The sequence below is a fragment of the Calonectris borealis genome, chromosome 5, assembly GCF_964195595.1.
Source record: "Calonectris borealis chromosome 5, bCalBor7.hap1.2, whole genome shotgun sequence".
NCBI lineage: Eukaryota > Metazoa > Chordata > Aves > Procellariiformes > Procellariidae > Calonectris > Calonectris borealis.
In genome coordinates this window covers 45,501,550-45,523,571 of record NC_134316.1, presented here as the reverse complement: position 1 = coordinate 45,523,571, position 22,022 = coordinate 45,501,550, and the positions used below count along the sequence as shown (strand labels likewise).

Genomic DNA, 22,022 nt, shown 5'->3' with positions numbered 1-22,022 from the left:
CACACGGAAAACCGTTTATTTCATCTCTATTGTCTCCATGCAGAGCAGACCAATACAGATGAAGGGGGAAAATGCATAAGAGCAGCTGAAAAAATAGAGCTAGAAAATACAATTCTCTCTGCATTTCCAAAAGTGACAAATGTGGTGGAGCAATGCTCCATTTCCTCCCAAGGCTCTCCAATCTCAGCCCCAGGGCTGATGTAGTGGAAAACTAACAAGCCCCGTGCTACCTCCTACCAGGGTATCTTCCCAAGAACCGCAGACTGTCCAGGCCTGTGGTAGCAGCCAAGAAAAACAACTCAGAAATTCTTTCTTCAGTGTCATCCACTTCACATTCCTAAACACTGAGCACAAAATCCTGACTGTGGTTTTCAGTCTTGGTAAGGCTCAGTGCTGATGCAACAACGCCAACTCACAGGCACTCACCTGACAATGTCTCAACTTAAATGCCAGCCTCAATTTGAAAAAGACATCTTGGGAAACAGCAGGCACATCTTTCTGTGCAAACCTGCTTCCTCCACAGCCCTACTACAGGGTCCGCTTAGCTTCAGTCCTGGGGTGGGGGAAGGAAAAAACAGCCCAAAGCTAGAACTAGAGGGTTAGCATACTCCCCGAGTCCCTGCAGGCTAATCAGATTAATCCTCCTTCCAGGAAAGCAGGAAGCGGATGCTACCCTCAGACTTTGTGACAATTGAATGTATGAGGGAGTACTTGGCAAAGGAAGGCAACTTTGTAAAGAGGAATAAAAAAATTGCACTAAACCTCCCTTGTTGTTGCAGTGAAACTACTTACTGATGTAAGCCTGGGGTAAGGAAAGCTGAAAAAATTTTAGACAGCAGCTCCTGGGCAGAGAGAACTGCAAGCATGAGCTCTCCAGCGCTCTCTGAAAAGTAGGACAAGAGCTGTCATAAAAAAAGAACTGTGTCAACAGTTCAGGAATCTCTTAGGGAAGTAAATGCCTCTGCTGTGGGCAGCATACCTGCCTCGTTGCTCTGACCCAAATCGCCCTCTCACGGGATGAGCCCTCTTGATAAGGCCCTGTGCAGACTGGAGAGCTGTACTGATTCACGAAAGCTGTTTAAAGACAGAGCTGAGTTGGTGCAATTCACATTGTGGCAACTGTTTTGTGTCCAATGACTCTGCTAGTTCAATTAGACCTGTTTTTAAACAGATGTAAGCAAAACGAGGATAAGCTCTGCAGAAGGGATGATCCAGTAATTGTGCACCTCTCTGTGGCAACAGAACATCCCTCTGGAACCATGGCCTGGTCAGCCCCGTGAGCTGGGCAAAGCACTAGAAATGTGTTTTTTTTTTTTAAGTCTCAAATTGCTAAAAATTTTATCCCAAGCATCACACAACAGAAAACTCCTCTTAAAGCATACTTACTGTCACCCTTTCGTTTCCCTTTCTCTCCTTACTTAGCACACAGCTTTTCCAGACCCATTTTTTAAAAGCTTTTCACCAGCACTTTCACCTTTCCCATTTCACCCTCCCTCCAGTATTCTTTGCTGCTGTGCCCCTTCCTTTACAGCTGTCAGTATTATTTCTTATCCATTCATCCCCAACAGATTAACTCCACTGTGAGGTAAGAAGGCCAGAAATAGGCTGCCATCTATATTTTTGGTTATAGCATGCTCTTAGATAGTCTACAGGGAACAGAGGAAAAGCTAACCTGGGGTTATCAGCTGCTGCCCAAGCTGTCGTGTTCAACTACTGCCCAAACTGCCCAGACCTCTGCCATGACAGTCTAGGGCTGCTATAGCATGCCAGGCAGGGCTGACATGCTACACCTGAAGAGAGCTCTGAAACATGTGGGGCAGATGGTGGCGAGTTGGGTCTCGACAGCAGGCTCAGAGCCATATTCAGCTAATGGTTATGAGGAGGGGGATCTCAGTCACAACAACTACATGGCTTTCCTTCCAGATGTAGGTGAGCTGGTAATATGGCAACAGAAGAAACATTTACTGACCATTTTTCAGATAAACAGGCTGTGCTGGCTATTGGAGTGGTTAGGGCTGAGGCAAGTAATCTCCAAGCTGAGCCATTTAACTGTAGTGACCTATCCTGAAGTGCCTCAAGCTTTTGGCTCGATTTCAACATAAACAAAATAGACCAAAGAGGTGGACTGCTGAGGCTAATACTACTTTTAGGAACAGGTGATGTCAATGAAAAGCTGGAGATCAAGTTGGAAAGGGTCCTTTCCCCTCTGTCTCATAGCACCATAACTTCTCATGGGTAGGAAGTTCTGGCTAAAGCTGTTAGTTTATCGTTGCTTTGCCATCCCTGTTCTGCCTCCAGCCCTTAGAGTGGTAGGAAAAGTCCTTCTTCTTCATCAGCTACAGGAATCACCTCTGTTGTTCTCACACAAGAGCTTGGGAGGTGCCGTTCCATCAGAATGAACCAAATGAAACATTGTCCATTCGCTGTGCAGCAGTTGTTCAGTTCATTTCTGTTCACTGTATCCTTTACACCATAAAAAAAACCAAACCAAACCAAACCAAAAAAAAAAACCCACAAAAAAACAGAAGCCCTGATGTGTGGATTTTAGCAGAACAGGGATAGGAGAGCCAGGGAACGAAGTCCTGCACATCCAGACCTCTTTCTCACCTGCTTCTCATACTAGCAGCCAGATCTGCACGCGCACACATAGGAAGTAACATTAGTGTTCCTTATTGCTTTGTAACAGCTCAGAGTCACTGTGGTGGCTCTGGGAGGCATCATGAGGTCTGCGCAGAGGTCATTCAGTTGTGAGCGAGAGTAGCACCATGACTGTAATGCCTGTACACAGGAGCAGAATTTGCTGCAGGGAGTTCCTGGGAAAGAAATAGCAAAATTAGGAGGAGCCATAGACCAATCCCCATAGGCAGCAGTGTAGAGGCTCACGAATGGTTTGTTCTTTGCCCTTGCAAATCTCCTACAAGGAGAACACAACAGCTGTATGAAGCCACTAACACAGCTGAGAAGACTCTTTCCCAGCACCCCACACAAAGAAGTTGTCTATAAACTGCCAGGTATTTGTTCCACTCAGTTGCAAGGCCCAACTTCAGGTTTCAAAATCAATTTAAGCTGATTCAGTCATGCAGCTACCCATGTATATATTCCTGTCCTTTCTCTCACAAGAGAACCAGCACTTGTGCAGCGTGTTCACAGATACTTTAGGGACCTCATCCAGCTAACAACTACAGTTACGAAAATAATAAAAAAAAAAAAGGCAGATGAATTTTGCCATTCTTTTAGCATCATCTCAGGTTTATGCTGGATTGAAGTGACTGTACCTACCACCTCTGCATACTCTGCCAACAGCTCTGCCAGCACAAGAGGTTACCAACCCAAAAGCAAGCTCCCAACTGATCATTAACATTTCTCCACCAGAGGTTCCTTCCTCCTCACATGTGACTGTGGAGCTGTTTTTTGAGCACTTCCTTAACTGTTTCAGTCAAAATGAACTAGGTGAGTCAAGACTTCTTATTTAAACTATTGAAGTTACCTGTCTCATTACAACTGAAATCGGAGGGAACATTCAGGGGTAGCTCTGCCAGCAGATCTGAGAGGGCCTTTACTATGGTACCGCTGGATTTGGACCTGCTACAGCCTTAACCAGGCTGCAAGAAACTAGAATAATACAAATGAGGGGAGGCCAAATATACCAGAATATATATACCAGTGTAGAAGAGAGATGACTGAGGCAGGATACATAACAGACTATGAAATGCTGAATGATAAAGAGAAGAAAACTGTTATTTTCTACTTACACAGCAACACAGCAGCATCTAATCAAAATTAATAAGCAAGAGGATAAAAAACAAATAGTAAGAAGCATCATTTAACACAGTGCAGTCAAACTATGCCAACTTGCTGCCAAAGGGAGATCACAGAAGCCCAAAGTAATGGATAAGGTCAAAAAGGGATAAGAGAAGCATGTGAAGGATAGGTTCACATGTGGTTATCAGACACACACACACACCTTTATGGGGCCCTGGTTCAGACAGTCCCTAAACCAGTACATGCCAGAAGCTGACAAGACAGACTGGGGAATGGGTCACCTTACTGGCCATGTTTGTGAGCAACCTGCTCTAGCTGGTCATGCTACATACTGCGTTAGCACAATCTTTGGGACTGACCCAGTTGAAGGTTCTCATGTTTTATATGATCTTTGTAGCCCCATAAACGCAATAGCTAGCACAGCAGTCTATCCAGATTCCAGCCTTGCCCATGGGATTTGGAAAACTGGCATTCATGTGCTCCCAGAACAGGCACGGAGAAAGCTTATATCCCTGTTCCCCGGCAGCAAGAATTGCTGCAGCGGAACAGGAGGGAGCACTTACCAAGGATTCTTTTCCTCCAGGAGATCAGGCACAACATTTACCAAGGCAATATACAGAAATCCTCCAGAAGTGAAAGGGAGGATCCAGGCTACTGTTTCCCCTGCACAAATATAGAAAGCTTTTGTTATTACTGAGACAAAGCCATAGGAGAGAACAGAGAAGGGAAAGAAGATACACACATGGAGACGATAGGCCCCCCCGCCTATTCCTACAGAGGTCCCAGGGAGCCTTACCTGCTCCTTTGGGTGACTGAGCACATATGGCAAAGCAGGCTCCTAGAATCCCCCCCACAGCTGTGGAAAGCTGCATCTTGGCTGCACTCCAGCGGTCAAAGCCAGCCCGAAGTAGGATTGCAAAGTCTCCAACCTAAGAAAACCAAAAGCTGGCAGTTAATGAATATGAACATTTTCAGTCACAAAAGCCATCCGTAACAAGACCAGTGCTTCAAGACTGTTTCTAGTTTTCCATGTTGCCAGTCTCCCAGAGGTAGCAGCTTTCAAAGGGACAAGAAAATGTTAACCAAACCCAGCCCTCCTCTTAGCGGATGAAGCACCCTTGTAATGCCTCATGATGGCAGGATACAAAGCCCTCTCACCTCATGTGGGATTTCGTGCAGGAGAATGGCCAATGTGGTTAGGAACCCAACCTGTAGCAGAGGAGAGAAGGTGATTAGGAAACAGTCCCCCAGCTCTGAGAGATGAGACTTCCATCAGCATGTCAAGGCCCCTTTTTGCAAGTTAAGACTTGTTTCTCAGACTTTAGAATTATTCAACAAAAGGGTAGATGAGCTAACCCTTCCCCTAATGCCAGTACAAATGACCAACATGTCCCAAGTTTGAAGCAGCTCTGCATCAGAGGGTCAGGATAGGGTTGCTTTTTAATGTAGTCTCCATTTTCTCAGAAAATTCCAGAAAATAGGAGGGAACTCCTCACATCTTTGTTTTTTTTGCATGTTGCATCACACTTGAGAACAGGCCTCTCCAGTTCAGTACACAGGCACAAACCTTACCTTCCTGCTAACTAGGAAGCTGGCTGCTACTGCCAGGCCGTGTGTAAAGTTATCAATGGTGTTGGCCAGCAGATTGAGGTATCCACTAATCTGCAAAGAGAAGGAAGAGCCCAGATAAAGGAAGAGACATTACAAGACAAAAAAAAGCGCATGGCTTAGACACAGGTTATACAGAGTCATGATCAGATGGGAAAGGTCAGGATATGGCACTTCTGGCGAAGATCTTAAACTATGTCAGTGCTCAAGTACAAATTACATGTTATGTTCAGTTTTAGAGTAAACTAAGTTTTAGGGTAGGCAAGTATTGTCTGAGATTAGGATTATCATTTTATGCAAATGACAAAGAGCTCTAGAAACAGAAAAAGAGAAAGGAAAAAGAAGAAAGCCAAAATGAAAGAATATATCTGATTCTAAATCGAACCAATTTTAGGTAACACTGACTAATTTACACAGGTGACTGGCTTCGCATCTGACCTGACCTTGTTTTCTAGTCATGTACTTTAATATCCAACTGTTAAACTTCTCCTCTTCAAAAGCTGGCAAGAACAATGCAACAGAACAAATGCTGCTGAAATTGCTTTTTATAACTAAACAAATCTTCAAGCATTGTACTAAAAAAGCTTGTGCTTGTGGGTTTGCTTTCCCTTAACAAAGAATAAAAAGAGAAGATAGTGATGACAGTCACCAAAAAACCACCTACTAGAAGGCTGGATAGCATGAATGTGCATTTGCATATAAACACATTTCTTAGCATTATAAGCATAAAGCAGCTTCCTTCCTCAGAAGTCCATCTCCATGTCAGACTTCCCTATCATGCTAACTATGGTCATCTCCAGACAAATTCTGAATATTTGACCTAAAGTGATTTATGAGGGTACCACCCCAGCCTTTTTGCTCACAGGGTTTTGGTTTTTTCCATTAGATTTAACAAAAACTACTGCGTGTGGGTCCTGAGAAACTGCAGTTCACTATACGGCACTGCAGTTTAAATTATTATCAAATACATCAGGCTGCCTCTGGACTGCAAGAACTAAGCTGCATACATTAACTCCAGACATACGGCAGCATCCAGTGAGTGAACAGACTGTCTAGAAACTGTGAGGCATTAACCTCTTACTTGACCATAGCATCAGGTGCCAAAGTTCAGCTGGAAAAATGCAAGTGCTGATGGGTTTCATGAGCCCTTTTTGGTCTTCTGCTCTTCCCTGTTTCTGTCAAACTCTGCTTGGGGTATCTTTTCTTCCTGCCATCTGTATGCCACAGCTCAGGTGGAGCTTTCTGTCAAGTCTCTCTCTCCAAAGCACCACCTTTCTGCAGGGCACTTCTCCTGCACAATCTCAGGACATCTTTATAGGCTCTAAACTTTTAAAAGGGCATTGATGATTCAATATGAAAATAAAAAATTAAGCAAAGCCTTACTGCAGATCACATTTAAGTAACAATCTAAGTAACATCTCCACAATGGATGCAGAAGTTCCCTGCATGTTTTTGTAAGAAGGGGAACACAAAGGGATGCATGCAGGCAGACCCATGAACACAGCAGTTTTACTTCTCATTCCTCATTTTCAGTCAAACCTGACTGTCTAAAATTTCTCCTTTTCATGTTGGGATTTTATGTGATTGCGTTTTCCCCACAGGCTAATAATAATTATTCACATAAGCTTTACACAAAAATGCTTTCCCATACCACTGTATAGGGAAAAAATAGACTTTATGATTAAAACATTATGACTTTTTCTTGTCAGTGGCTTGGGAAAAAACTGTCACTGAAAGAAGCAAAGCCTTGGAGTGCTCAGAAATAAATTGGGTTGATTTGACAGTTATGAGCCTCTGACATTTACATTCTGCGAATTCCTAATAGGATGTTCTCGCTGCTCATAAAGAGCACAGCCAGATGAAGTGTTTATGTTCATGCTTCAGCTTTAATGTCACTGTGCAATAAAACATACTTCTACAAATCAGCAAGGATCCCATGTGCCACAGGGAAAAAGAAAGAATAAGCAAGGCAAAAGTACTCTACAATGTTTTTACTTGTTGAGGGAATAAAGGCTGCAATGCAGGACAGAACTGATCTATGTTTGGGTTTAAACCTGCAGTTTTCAAGCTAGGACAAATTACTACAGCAGCAGCTAATGAGCAGAAGTTCTAATATATATGGACAAAGGACGACTGATTACAGCTTACTAATCATTAAGCCCTGAAGGGTGACTTTGTTTGTTTAAATAGTATCTTTCCCTTTTTGTTTTCTGAAGAAAAGGGGATTACTGAGTGAATAGTAGAACTAAAGCAGTCTGCCTTGCTATGGCTTTCTCTCTTTTCTTTGCAAGCACCTACTTTGCTCACTTCCAGCAACACTGTTTCCCTGCATGTCCCTTCCCCACTCTGCACCGCATGACAGCCACTTCCCCACCAAGTAGGGGCAGTGAGACTTACCTGCTGATCTGCCAACCAGGCGGACCTGCCAAGCAGCATACAACATCTAAAATTCTGCCAGAGTTTTTCAATAGGCCATTAGTTTGCATTCCTCCTCTACCGCCATGCTGATTTTTATGGAATTTGCAGAAATTTGATTACCCTCAAGACTTCTATCCTCTCTTGAACTCGAGTAAAATTAATTACAGGTTCAAAAGTTATTGAAAATGAAGGGCAGAACAGATGGACAGACAGATGGAATGACTACTTATGTTGTTGCCTAAGGAAACAGGCTAACAACGCAGGAGTATCTTGGTAGTTTTGGTAATTTCCCCCCTACCAAGAGACTATTAAAATATTCAGATTATATGCTCAGAAGGTAGAAAGTTAAAACTACACACATTAACTCATTAGTCTCTATTTCATGCATATTGATAACAGTCTCTAAGACCGAACAGACGTGTTAGGTTCAGACCACCATGGAGAGCCCTTTCTAGCTTTAAAATCCTTCTACATAACACAACTGAAAAAATCTCATTCAATTTCTGCATGAAGCCCATTGTTTCTTAAGCTATAGCATACCTTGTAGAAAGCAGCTTATATCACAGCCCACAAGTGACAAAGAATCTACTATGTCTCTACGGTAAGTTGGTCCACTGGCAAGTTACCCTCAGTTAGAGCTGTCTTTGATTTCTAGTCTGCTACTGTTTGATATAGCTTTAACTATTCAAATTTAGTCATGCCTCTTACATGGGTATTTGTGTACTTTAAGTCACCCCTGATCTGTCACATCTACAGAGCTAAAGACTAAAGAAAACCACTTCTTATCACGTACTGCAAACCTAAAATAATTATTTCAGCTCTTTCCTGATCCCTTTACAAATTATCAGTAGTATTTTGGATATTGTGAATAACACTACTGGAAAAAGTCAGGCAGCTGTTTCATTACTGCTATATAGAAAGAGGAACACTTGCCTCTTCTCTTACATACTATTTCCTACTCACCCACCCTCCCAGCTGTAGCATCATAATGGAAGAATATGTTCAAACAATTTCCTACTGTGATTCTCGTACCCTTTTCCAAGGCACTGACTTCCTAGAAACTGTCCCTATTTTGTAAATACGATCTGCATTCTTTCTTAATCTATCCCTTAATATTTGCATGTATCAAAACATGTTAAAAATTCAGCTCTTTTGATGAAGTTACTCAGTTTAGCTGATATCACTGACCTCATGCAGTCACAATGTGCCATTTAAGTAATATAGCAATATCTGCAAATGTGAAGGTATACTGTTTTTAGAAATAATCACTTAGAAAAATCATAAGCCACTAGTGAACAGATTCGAGGGGAGCTGCATTAATCAACAGTCCCTGTTGGTAACATAGAATAACCGATTTTTAATATAGCTAATGTTAGCAAAGTTGATTTCATGCAGTACTAGTTTTATTAGAATATGGGAGAAAGTTATGTTTTAGTTACATTTGCCAGTATCATTACCTTTATTGAACAATCTTATGACCGAATAAAAGGCAGGGAAAAAATGTCTGGTTGACAAGAATTTATCTTCCATAAGATCCTATCAATTAGCATTAACTACATTATTATTTTTTACATTAGGACCAGGCCCTGAGCAATTGTGTCCCCCATCAGTGTTTCATTTCTACTTGAAATCAGTGATAGACTAACCATCCTCTAAGTCCGTAGTTCCTTATATAAACCTTCCTAAAATAATGGCACAATGTTTCATAACCCAGTAATATTGGTTTCTTCACCACTGTCACCTCTAGAAACACCAACGCGGCACCTTGCAGTTTGTGCAGTGTTCTGTACAGATTACATGAATGTGACAGATATCAAAAATACCCAGTGACTTCAGCATATCTTTCACATTGTGTAGTGAGAGCTATAAAGTTACAGCAAAACAGATTTAAAATAGAAAGACTGAAGAGTCTCTGACTGACCACATATCCAGGTTTGGGCTAGTTCATGCAACCACACTTTCTGTTCATAGTTACTCTCCTACAATCTTGCATATTTTTATGGGCTTTCAAACTCAAATAATAGGTTCTCCTTCACCAAAGCGGTCCTTTACTCTCTTGCTTGTGATGTTCACCCAAACAGAGGTTTCCACAGTGCAAAGACAGTAACATAAAACTAAAAGCAAAGCCAATCTAAAGGTTAGCCACTGCCCAATGGTACAGTACTCCTTTTCCCCCCTCCACCTCCAATCTGATGAGCTTGCTGATCTCCCTTATCCCAGCACTACAGGCTGCCTGTCTACATGCCAAGCTGATTCAAGAAGTTAAGAGAGAAATAAATTGTGGCAGGGGGTGGGGGGAGGAGGGGGAGGAAAAAAAAAGAAAAAGCTATTTCTTTGCCTGTTTAGCTCCCTGAGTAGGCTCACTGTGGGGTCAGATGAGGTCCAGTGCAAAGGAAGTGTGGGAAATACAGGTTTGGAGGCAGAAGTGGACAAGAAGCCCTTTTTGGCAGCAGATAAACTGCTAATCCGAGAAACTGAACTTCTAAGTTTTACAGCAGATAGCTTCAACTGTCAAAAAGCTTCCAAAAGGTGCCTTAAAAGGAAACGTGCAGCTCGCAATTGGTACAATGCAGGCACTAGAGAACAGAGAAATCATGGCACAAAAATTTAAGCAAATAAAGATATAATGACTATAAGATATAGAGTAACAAAACGTGAAAGTACTGTACTTCGGTTTCAGGATTCAACCAAAATGCACATCATCAGACTCATGCCTTCACAATAGTGACTTTTCCTCTTTTGCATAAGCTGCAGTGCAGATTTTCTCCAAGTCCGCTATTTCCTCCCTGCTGTGACTTGGACAAACACTTTGACAGAACAAAATTAAGCACAACTCACTCAGGCACAGTTCTTTCCACAGACAACTCATCCTCCTGACTGAATTTTAAAATATAAGCCCTGAAAACATACGGTGTGAAGGTCAGTTTGTGGGTTTCTTACCTTGATTCTGTTGTTTGTTGGACAAGACTGGAGAGAGGAGCCATTACACTGAGCTGAACCTGTTCCTGCTCTTTGGGATTGGCCTGCCACCTTCAGCAGGGGGTAGCCACTTCCATTGGGAAACTTTCCAGCTGGTGCTTTGGAATCACAGCCCTAAATTAGGGGAAAACAACTTGTCTTTGTCAGTGATGAATAAGCATGAATCACGGTCAGAAATCCAATCTTCACCCTTAATCCTTTTGTCCTTACAATGCAAATCAGCAGCTTTGGTACCCCAGTTTAATAAGGACAACTGCCAGAAATGAGACAGATTTCAGAGAGCATTGTGACATCTGCACTGTGAGACAACAAGAACAAAGACTTCCCCAATCACCAAGAGAAGGAAAGTAAAGAGAGAGGAGGAATTGGAGTCACGCCCCATTGGCATGAGCCAAGTTCCACTGGAAAGATGATGGACTGAGCCTGCCACTCCTGCTGGCAGCTGCTGCCCAGAGAAATACAACTCCACCTGGGCAGGGGATGGGGGAAAAAGAGTCTTGCTCTCCCCAGTGCATCAGGATAACTAAGTCTAGAGAATTATTCTATAGCTGGGATTGTCAGCTTCCAAACAACAAAATGGTCATCTCAAACTTCAGTCTCTCTGTAAACGAGAAGATTAAGTTCCTTTCAGACTTCAAAGTCTCCTGTTGAGTCAAAGTAACACCTAATTGCTCTTATGCAGTGCCTGACCTGCAGTTTCACCTCTCAAAAGTCGTGGCACAGCAAGGACTGAAGAGTCTATAGGAGTTGCGCAGATGTCTGAGGACTAGCTGCTCTCCTCTATCTTGGAATTACCTTCTGGTACCTCTGTCTACGTTGTCCCTCTGCAGCTGGGTGACTCTCCTCTGAACCATTGCTTAGTATTACCTGGCCAACCATAAACCCTTTCTACCACACAAAGTTACCCGAATAAATGCCTGGTCCAGGCCATACCCAAGAGGAGTGGGCAGCAAGGAACACCTCCCAGAGAAGGCTGGTCTTTGTCCTGACTGAGGACCCAGAAGGGGAGTGAGTCACGATGGCTCAGGGCAACATGCATCAGCAAGCTGTCATCCCTCAAAGCTTACTTGAGCAAGACTCTCATCTGCAGAGCACTCCAGCTCCCAGTCCCCATAAAAGGGGAGCTCTCTTTTACACATACCACATCAAGAACAAAACCAGCCCAGAGGTGAGAAATCTCAGCTAAAACCACAAAACCAAAGCCTGGAGATGAAACACCTTCTTCTAGAGCTCAGTGTCAAAGAAGTGGCAAAAAGCTCCCAAAGGGCATTGACAAGCTACTCACAGCTTCATTTGCTGAGCCTGTCAGATAGGGCAGATGAGGTGTTTAGTACAGCACTCCCTCCCCTCTGTCTGCTAACTTACCACACCAGGGCACTCCTTCTCTTCTTTTTCTAGGAAGATCTTCTCTAGCACCAGGAAGGTCAGGAAACCAATGATCACCCAGAGACCCAGAAGCTTCTGCTGCTGAAAGCTCTGCCCTTCTCCTGAGGGAACAAGAGAGAAACCTTCATGTCACTGTCAAGTACACAATGTCTCCCACATGTGAACCTGCCCCGCCCCAGACAGTTTAACCAGCAGTTCCAAGACAAAAAACAACAAACAACAATGGAAACACCTCCTGCAAGAAATAAGGAGCAAACATATCTCACAGCAAATTAATTTAACTTGCTCATTCTTGATCTAACAGATATCCTCATCTCAGGACACTGAGAGTGAAAGCCTTTTGCTTCAATAGTGCAATCCAGAGCATTTCCTGACAACACTGGGAATTTCCCTGAGCTCCAGAGGCAAGTGAAGATTACATCAATAAAAATCCTGTAGCTGTATCTACTGAGCAGCAAGCCCTGACACGAAATCTGCTATTAGTGGAGCTACAGACTCACCTTCCCCTTTCTGCCACACCTGGGCAAGTTATTAAGCCCAAAGCTATAAACTTTCTTTTCAATTACAGCCAAGCTTGTGAGATAATCATCCATTCAGCCTGGCTGCAGAAATGGAGATTGCATTGCAGTGGAAGAACGGAATGACTCTGTAATGGAGCTCACAAGGGTCAAGGAAACCTTTATGCTTCAGGACAGTCTGGCAGAAGCAAACAAGCTAGAGCACAAACAGAGAGTCATTTGGGAACCACTGTAGAAAGGGGAAAAAAAGGACAGCAGGTTCTGCTGGCAGTGCCAGAGGTGTGAGGAAGAAGAGGACCAAAGGCCCAGCAGATTTGAAATCCCAGGACATAAGTGCAAGGAAGTCTGGGAAACCCAGGGCATCCTTTTCCCGCTCTCACATTTTCAGCACGGAAATGATTTCTTGGTTTCTCAACAGGTGGGATGCAGCAGCACTTGCCTTCTATGCTATCAGTTTGCTGAAGCAGAGAGATACAATCACTACAGGTTTCAACAACCGTGGCTATGTGAGGGGTGAAGGAGATACACTAATACCACAAGCTCTATCCCAACCCAAACAGTGTTTACTTCACTGGCAAACACAGGTTTCTGTCACCTGCATTTCCTTTTTCTTCCCCTGCCCCCCCGCCCCATCTTAGTCATGGCTCTATGGACAATTTTCCATGACTTCTCTTTGAGGAAAGATTGAGAGGGCAACAAATTTGGGCTCCCATAGATTGAAGTACCCAGTGGAGGGGCCCTTCTTAGTCCCACGAAAGAGGCTCTAGGAGTAACACTGTTACAGGGACAGATTTATAGACAAGATGCATCTGATGGGGCAGAATCCCCACCTGAGATGGTGCGTATGTTCATGTACCAGACTACACACACATTCATAACTTCCCATCAGGTTAAAGAAGCATTCCCTTTCCTTATAGAAAGGACAAAGGAAAATCAACAGAGATTTACAGGAGTCCAAGGCAAGATAGGAAAAGTTGATAGACAAGAAATCCATTGCAAGATACTAAACATAAAGAAACCGTGGCCAACTCAGAAAGCCTCCAATCTCAAAATCTGTGGAGGACTACAGAGTACAAAGATGAAGTATTACATGTGTTTTTATTTTTCTTATATCCTTCCCTAGGCACTTGCTCTTACACATTGTTTGAAAGAGAATACCAGCCTAGACCAGTTTTTGGGCTGACCCAGCGTGGCTGGTCTTGTGTCTTCAAGATGGAACAGACCCAAAAAATGTAGCAGTAAGCATAACACGGACTGCTTCTAGGCACATAAGGCTTTCATACCTGTCGTTGCACTGCATGTATAGGCCCAGGCTTCGGGAAGCAGGTGCAGAAACACATTCCCCAGTAGTCCACCAATTGCAAAACTCAACAACTGCTTCAAGCGGTGTGATCCAGCTAAAACAAACAAAAAAAAGGTAACAAAAACTGATCACAACTCAGCCGGGAGTCAAAACATCTCCAGCTGAGATTTTGCACAAAGAGACCTAAATTGGAAGCATTTGCAAAGCAAGCTTTCAAAGGAGAGAGTACAAAAGAAATAGCTAGAGTGCAAGAAAAAGCCCTTGCACCACTTGGCCCCGGACCAAGCAGGGTGCAAAACAAACAATATTCTTTGTACAAGCTCCGTCCAACATTTGCATTTGTCCGAGGACTCCCTATCAAATTGCCAGGTATGGACTAAAGCACCAGAAATGGACTGTCTATTGTAAAGGACACTATTTCTGTGACAAGGTCCTGTTCATCACTGTGCCGTTCAGTCACAACCCAGGACTTTTGGCTTCAGAAAGGCTAACGCAGGTAGTAGGCTTACCTTCCGACCGCAGAGCAGCTCCCGTCTCAAATGGGATCACCAGCAAGGGGAAGACCCCACTTAGCCCCACCATGAACGAACCGATGAGGGAACAGATCCAGGCATCCAGCCGCTCACTGCTGAAAAGGTTTCCCCAGGACTCTGCCTCCTTCTCGCACAGAGGACCAGAACTAGCAGCAACATGACTCCTCGGGAGCTGCTGAGCTTCACAGGCCACAATCAGAAACAAGGAGAGCGTCCCATCAAGCAGAAGCTTTTGTTTTGTCATCGCTAAGTGGTCTCAGCCAGGCTGGCTGATCTCTGAAAAGAGCAGGGGAGAGCAGTTCTGAGAGCGTGCCCACCATCCCGCCCACCATCCCGGAGGAAAGGCCTCCGTCACACCATCCCCTCCCTCAGCATCTTAGCACAGGTATGTATCCCCATAAGGAACATCTTTCAAAACAGCACTAAAGGACAGAGAGGCTGTTTATTGTCAGGTGTATGAAACGGCACATGAGACATCTTGTGAAAGAGTCTGGCTTTCAGCGTCTCCCCTCAGGTGGACTGAACAAGGACTCCAAGTACCCTTGTCCTTGCCCTTCAGTGTCCCAAGGCTTCAGAGAAAGGTATTGACCAGAGGTGCTACCCAGATAAGTCTTCTCTTTGCCACGGAACAGCATCCATGTAACAAATTAGGATGCAAGACAGGCAACATAACAGAGGTCCGTAAAATCATGAGTGGTACAAAAACGGTGAACAGGGGTAGATTATTCACCGTCTCTTCAGATGTAAGTGCTAACAGCCATCACATGGAGCCAGTGAGGGTCAGCTTCAAAACAAAACAAACCAAACAAATGTGACTCTTCACCAGCAGGTAACTTGTGTGGTAGCACTTCTCCAAAAATGATGGAAAATTTTATATGCATTCAACAAAGACAGGACAAGTACTAGAAAGACAAATCTGTTGATTGTTCATGGTTAGACAGCTCACATTAGACTCAGGAAATCCCCTTATCTGAAAGGAGCTGCAGGCTGGAAGAGTAGTTGGAAAATATCATATATACTTGTCCTATTTTTCTTCTTTCCTAGAAGAATACTGGGTTAGATGGTCTCTTAGTCAAAATCAGCACAGCTGTTACTAAGAACTCTTCAGTCACAAGAAAACTGGAGAGAAGCGGGCATGTTAGAAGATGAAAATAAAGATAATTACACTCTCATTGGCAAACAAGAAAGGAAAGCAATGATACAAAGGCTGAAGTACCAATGCTCCTTCAGTCTCCAAAAGAAAAAGTTAAATGTGACAAGCAAAATTAATTTGGAAATGGGAGAAAAGAGTGGGTTACAAAAGATCGGCTTAACAAATGTTCACAAGACAGCTGTAGATTGAGAGGGAATAACAGCATTCACCTGAAAGCATGTAAGAAGCCAGTCAAAGTAATCTCTGAAGCGTTAGTGACCATCTTTGAAAATTTACAGGAATACGGGAAGGCCACAGAAGGCTGGAGAAGCATCATGCCTCACCTACCTTTATAAAAAGAAAAAAAAAGGTGGGAGAAGACTTAAGAAGTTACAGACCAGTAACTTCAATCCTCTGAAAGATTCTTGATCAACTTAAATGATCAGTTTGTAGTTACCTATAAGATAAGAAAGTGATAAAGATAGCAAAGCATTAAGTAAGAGCCAGACAGAAAGGGGCCTGAAATTATCAAGACAAAATCCAGGGTGTTGGAACCAATCTAAGGGCTCCCTGCAGCTGAAAAAGGCAGTGTTGCCCCTTGTCATTCCCCCCCATCCCCTCATGAAGCATCTCCTCCCCATGCTCATGCCTGACTCCATGAGTGAGCGGGGTCAGAACAAACTAGCAGGAAAAACTGTTGTTTTTTAAAGGCTTGGCCCTTTTCCAATTTCAGTCACTGAACTAAATCACTGCAGGAGGAAGGCCCAGCTGCAGTGAGCAACCAAAAAGAAAATTAAGGGACAGGGTACTATGGTTTCCATGAAGGAGGACACTGAGCTCCAAGCATGGTGACCATGGACATCAGGAGCAGGGAAGATCCAAGAAGGAACCAATGAAGTCACTGGCTTGGCTAGCTAAACTTTTTGTGACAAGATAACATCTGATCAAGTGTAAACTCTAGTGACCCATACAAAACCCATCACTTTTTTTTTTTTAAATAAGAAAAAAAAATCCCTCAGCATAGCAAGTTCAAACCAGCTCAGGATTTTGTGGCATCTTAATGCAGTGTTTTGATCTGGCTGCAGGAACCCTAGACCCACCTATAGCATACTATCAAACCAATCTCAATAAAGATCAGTACAAAAGAGTATACTAAGGAAAAAAAATTAAAATCAAATGTACATGACAAAACAGTAACTCCGATGTGCCAGAGAAACAAAATGCATACATGCATTACATTGCTTCAGAAATTAATTCCAAGCCAGCAAAATAAACCTGCTACGAAGTAGGCAAATGACATCCTGGGACACATTAGTAGCTACATTGTATGTGTGACACAGAAGCAGTGATCCCGTTCCATTCCACACAAGTGAGACTTTAGCAGCAGACCACACCCAGCCTCACATATTCTTCTTTACAAAACAGAAGCAAAAATCAGACATTCCAGTGGAAAGAAACAAAAATTAGAGTGTAGAAAGCATGACCTGGAAAAAACGACTGAAGGATCTGGGTGTGTTTAGTCTTAAAAAGATAACACTGAAGGGAACAGAACAGTCTGCATACATTAAAAGTCACCAGAAAGGGGGAAAGTGCTCAACTCTTCTTCCACATTGTGCCATCAGCTCAAAAGGTAAACAAGATTCAGCCTAGACATGAAGAAACAAACTTACATAGTGCCAAAGTAGTGATATACTGAAACAGGTTATCTATGATGTAGTCTCCAGCACTATTTTTTTTTTCTTTTGAGAAAAAGAACAAACACCTGATGCAGACACTATTTCACTGCAAAGACTAGATGCCTTCTGGAAGTCCCTCCAGCCCTACACCTGTGATTCAAGTAAGGCAGTGAGATCCTTGTTCTACCAGCAGGACTCTACCAAAGGGGGCAGGTTTTCAGCTGTAAATCCCTATTGGCACAACCACTTCAAAACAATAGTGAAAGGGGGGGTGGCAACAAGGGACATTTTCATCTCTCACAGCACTCCATACACCAATTCAACTCAGGCACTGAAGTGAACAGGCGCTGGGCTGGTGCTCGGAACACTAGTGAGACAACTGCAAGGAGAGCCTGATGGGCCAGAGATGCCACCTTCTGCCCTGCTCCACCACACAAACGTACTCGAGATACTGCCAGGCCCTCTGGCTCCCCTCACTGGGATTCAGGCTCCCCCACAGCTATGCAAACAGACACACACAGCTATGGGAAAACTATGCCACAGAAACCCCCAAATTTCTCCTTGAAAAAAAAAACAAACCCACAAAGATAGGAAGCTCTTAAAATGTTAGCTGTCCCCTAACTGAAGATTTTCTTCTGTCCCAAATACCCATACAGGCTGAAGCCATCAGCCACAGAGGCAGCTGCACAGGGACGTGACGGGACTCTTCAGGCAGATTACACCAGCCACAGCCTTCTCTCCGCTTACTAGCTGCTGCGTAACAACCTGCAGTTAGAGAATTTCCTGCTTCAAAAACACGGGCACCCCTTCCAACCCCACAGCAGGCCTGACGGACGTCCTCTTCCTTTATGACAGGATTAGACCTAGAAAGTGACTGAGAACAGCTTACTGTGAGAAGCAGAGCAAAAAATCAGGATTTATACAGCCACCACATGCCTATGAAGAGGCAACAAACACAGACAGCAAAACAACTGCTCTCCGCAGCTCGGCAGTGATGGGAAGTGGCACAAACTGGCCTCTTCTGCAACACTGTCATCACAAAATTAACAGCTTTTGAGAAAGCCTGGAAAAGAAATCACTGCAACTGATGCAACAGGTCCATTTCTTCCATCTTGTTCTCCACACTCACAGCCCACATCTGCCCCAAGGGACACCTGAAAGGGTCTCTGAGACCAAGTGACCAAAATCTTCGAGAGAGGCAGTAGCACACAGGCATGTCCAGGGCTCTGAAAACAGGCTGCATACCTGGCTTCATGTCCTTCTTCCAGCAGCAAAAGGGACCAGGTTTCCATCCAAGAAAGGATGGCAGTGGACAATAAACGGGCATAAAGGGGTAGAAAACTGATTCCCCCAACTCACATTTGTGTCAGTCAACTTTCTGTGGCTCACGGGTCTTTCCTCTCTTGTTACTCACACAAGGGAAAAACAGTACATTTCTTTATACCTGTGCTGCCTGACCGTCACTACCTTGTGGCTCAAGAACATCCCCATATCTCATGCAATAAATTCCTGATGCTTATAAAACATCTACGAGGAACTTGGTGCATCATCCACGACACACCTGAACTGATCTTTGTGCCCAGCTAATTATTTAGAGCATATTCCCAGCATTTGCTTCTTCCTAACATATCGTAACCACTTGCTCTAAAAAATGCACTTTTTAGCTCTATAGCCCCTTAACTTCTCTGTCTCATTAGTACACGCTCCTCATCAGACGTTAAGTTTACTTAATGTTTGTAAAGTGTCTAAATTCAAACTGGCTGCTCCCAAGACAAATATTTAAGGGGAAGAAAAGGAGCAGTCAAGATGTAGTCCTAGCAAAAAAAAGCTCAAGAGAGAAATACTCTGCCACTAAGTTGCAGAGGGTGGAAGAAGTCTTTACCTACTCCTAATTTTACACAACAGCATCTGTTTTAGGAACCCAGCTAGAGAAGATCTTGAGAAATTTCTAGAGAAAGCACCCGCAGGTTTTCAGAGAAGCCTGTGGTCACTATGAGACAGAGGCATAACCAGGTTTATGGAGATGTGTTTTTCTCAAGAAGGGTATATGACCTATTTAAGAACATGCATGGGAAAGAAATAGCCAGTGCATCATTTACTTGTCGGTTTTGACAATGACACTGTTTGGGATCACAGTTGCCAGCCGTGCCAGATCAGAACCTGGTCACCATTACCACTGGCAGCACTCTCCAAGCACCACGTGTTCCATGCAGGTCCCTGAGCCGAGCATTCAGGAGTCAGGTCTTGCTCAGCTCCTGGAACAGCCTCAGGACTGGAATAACCGTGAGGTCTTCCCAGCTCCGGAAGAAGAAACAAATGAGAATTTACCATTTACACACCCCTGAGTGGGGGCAGGGGGAGGCTGCACACCAAGCCAGGAGAAGAGTTCCTGCCCTGCTCCTGGGAGGCTCCCGGGGCCTCCCCCACCTCACAAGCGCTCACTGAGCCCCTCTGTAGCAGACAGTGCCTGAGAAAACACAGACAAAACTTTAAAATGCCAAGGCAAAAACCTATTGGAAAAGAGAAAATAAAATATTGACACGACAACAATTCCTGCAGCAACGTGCCTCCTCCCCTCCTCGATGTTCTGCCTTTTCAGACCACACAGCTTCATCTCTGTCTCAGCACAATTGCTCATTGCCACACAATGACATTTTAGATGTTGTCGGGGAAAAAAAAAAGAAAAAGAAAAGGTTTTTTTACAAGTGTTTTCCCTGGAAGCCGGTTGCCTGGTCTTACAGTTGCAAAAGAGCACTGCATGGAATGGAAAAAAGTTATTTTCCAGGGAGGAAGCATAATTTTCAGCCAAAAAATTCTCCACAAGCCGCCTCCCTCCATTAGCCCTGTGGAGAGCTTTGAATTCCTCCTGGAAGCCCTGACCTCAGCAGAGGCGCAAAAGGTCTCCAGTCCCCCCCGAGCACTCCCTTTTCTCTCAATCACTGCCCATCTTTAGGGAATGCATGGCTCTGGCGGGACCCTTCTCCTTTCCCCCATCCCTCCCATAAAAAACCCACTTTGCGCAGAGACTTGCATTTCTGCAAATCACATCACAGCATGCGCAGCGAAAAGCTGGAGATGCACAGGATTAAGAACAACGGGGTATCGCAGATCAGAACAGATTACAGACCCAGGGCAAACCTAAGAGCTGGCAAGGAAGGCAGTTAAAACACTGACTGAACACTACCGTAGTTTGGGAGACAGCGACTCCTTCCCCATCCTACCCAGGATAAAAGAGGAAAGTTTGCGGATCAGGCAATGGCGTTCACCCCCCCAGGGCTAGGTGGGATTTCTCTCCCCCAGCCCACTCACCGTGGCAGCCCGAGGCAGAGGCCGGGCAGAACGCCCTCCCTCCCGCCCCCCCGAGCAGTCACCCGGTGCTGCAGCCCTCGCCCAGCCTGGGCCAAGCTCGGCACAGCTCTTATCTGCAGGCGATTAACGCGGCGGCCCCGCTCTTCTCATTGTTTTTAACATCACCGCGGATGGCGTCTGATGGGACAGACAGCGCGGGTTTGCCGTTAGAGGAATGCTGACCACTGCTAAGTGAGACATATTTGCCGGGGGGAGGGGGAGGGAAGTAATTAACCCTGTTCACGCACCTTACTGGACCAGTACGTTAGTTGCCCCCAGAGGTGCATATGCCGCTGTGGCCGCGCAGACCCCAGCCAGCCCGCGAAGCCGGCTCCCGCGGCGGAGAGCCGGGACATCCCCCGGCGCCGAGACCTCCCCGCGGCATCGCCGGCCGGAGCACCGACTTCCAAAACTTTCTCCGCTGCGTCCCGCAGGGGCTGGGCTCCCAGCCCCGGGCACGCCCGCAGCGGCAGCCACACGGCGCCGCTCCCCCGACAAGCTGCAGCAAAGGCGGGCTGGACCGGGGGGACGCCGGTCCCGGGAGCCCGGGGGGGCTGGGGCCCTGGGAGCGGGCGGCGCGGAGCCCATGGTCCGGGCCGAGGCACGGCTCCCGGCAGCAGCGGCCTGGCCAGGCACTGCCCCCCACGTCTTTCCCAAACTTGCTCCGCGCTCGGCCGGGCCGGGCCGGGCCCCGCCGGTGCCGGACTCGGCTCCGCTGCGGGCAGCGCTGCCCGCCGCCCCCGCTCACCCCGTCCCGCCGCCGCCCGCGGCTGAGCTGAGTTGCGCGGCTGCACCCGGCCCCCACCGTCCCCCCTCGCCACCGCAACAGCGGAGTGGGGGTAGCCCGGCGGCCCCCCGCCCCCGGCTGCGCCGCTCCCAAGCCCCGAGCCGTCGTTACCGTGCGCCGCCGCCGCCGCCGTGCCCCGGGCCGCCGCTGCCATCCAGCCGCGGCTCGGCGCGGGATCTGCCCCGCCCGGCGGCCCCTCAGCTCCGCCTCCCCCGGCCGGCCACGTCGGTCCCGGCCTCCTCGGCACCAGCGTCGCCGCCCCGGCGGGGACCCGCCGCCGCGCGCTCTTCCGGCCGCCGCCGCTGGGGGGGCGGGCGCCGGGCGCGCTTCCTGCCGCCCCCCCGCCGCGGGCGGCCCCCGGCGGCACCGGGTGGCCCCGAGCCGGGCCGGCGGGGCGGAAGCGGGACTCGTCGGGCCGGGCCCGGCCAGGCCCGCGCACTTCCCCGCCCCGACAGCCCCGGCCGAGGGGCCTGAGCTCCGCCGCCGGGGCTCTCGACGAGCCCCCGCGGGGCACGTCCTACCCCAGCGGAAACAAAGCCCTTGCGAACAGCCCTCTGCAGTTCGCAGCTCGT

The 22,022-nt window shown here is 46.1% G+C and overlaps 1 protein-coding gene across 2 annotated transcripts; it reads right to left on the bottom strand.

Annotated features, from left to right (window-relative positions):
- On the bottom strand, positions 1-21,652 carry SLC39A13 (solute carrier family 39 member 13). 2 transcript variants are annotated; one of them, XM_075152279.1, is made up of 11 exons: positions 19,644-19,661; positions 15,988-16,096; positions 14,484-14,783; positions 13,955-14,068; positions 12,133-12,254; positions 10,729-10,881; positions 5,335-5,424; positions 4,921-4,971; positions 4,559-4,691; positions 4,326-4,425; positions 1-2,813 (listed from the first exon to the last, which is right to left on the bottom strand). In XM_075152279.1, the coding sequence occupies exons 3-11, from the start codon at positions 14,749-14,751 to the stop codon at positions 2,738-2,740; spliced, it is 1,107 nt and encodes a 368-aa protein (XP_075008380.1). In that variant the 5' UTR covers positions 14,752-14,783; positions 15,988-16,096; positions 19,644-19,661; the 3' UTR covers positions 1-2,737. The 2 variants fall into 2 exon arrangements, with proteins under 2 accessions (XP_075008380.1, XP_075008379.1); XM_075152278.1 differs by lacking the exons at positions 15,988-16,096; positions 19,644-19,661 and adding an exon at positions 21,562-21,652.
- Between the last annotated feature and the right edge of the window lie 370 nt (positions 21,653-22,022).

What these genes read in the sequence shown, in the direction of transcription:
- SLC39A13 (XM_075152278.1), bottom strand. Translation starts at nt 14,751, where the DNA reads ATGACAAAACAAAAGCTTCTGCTTGATGGGACGCTCTCCTTGTTTCTG. An exon ending in TACATGCAGTGCAACGACAG is followed by an intron (nt 12,255 to 13,954) that starts GTATGAAAGCCT and finishes TTGTTCCCTCAG; the next exon opens with GAGAAGGGCAGAGCTTTCAG. An exon ending in AGAAGGAGTGCCCTGGTGTG is followed by an intron (nt 10,882 to 12,132) that starts GTAAGTTAGCAG and finishes CCCCTAATTTAG; the next exon opens with GGCTGTGATTCCAAAGCACC.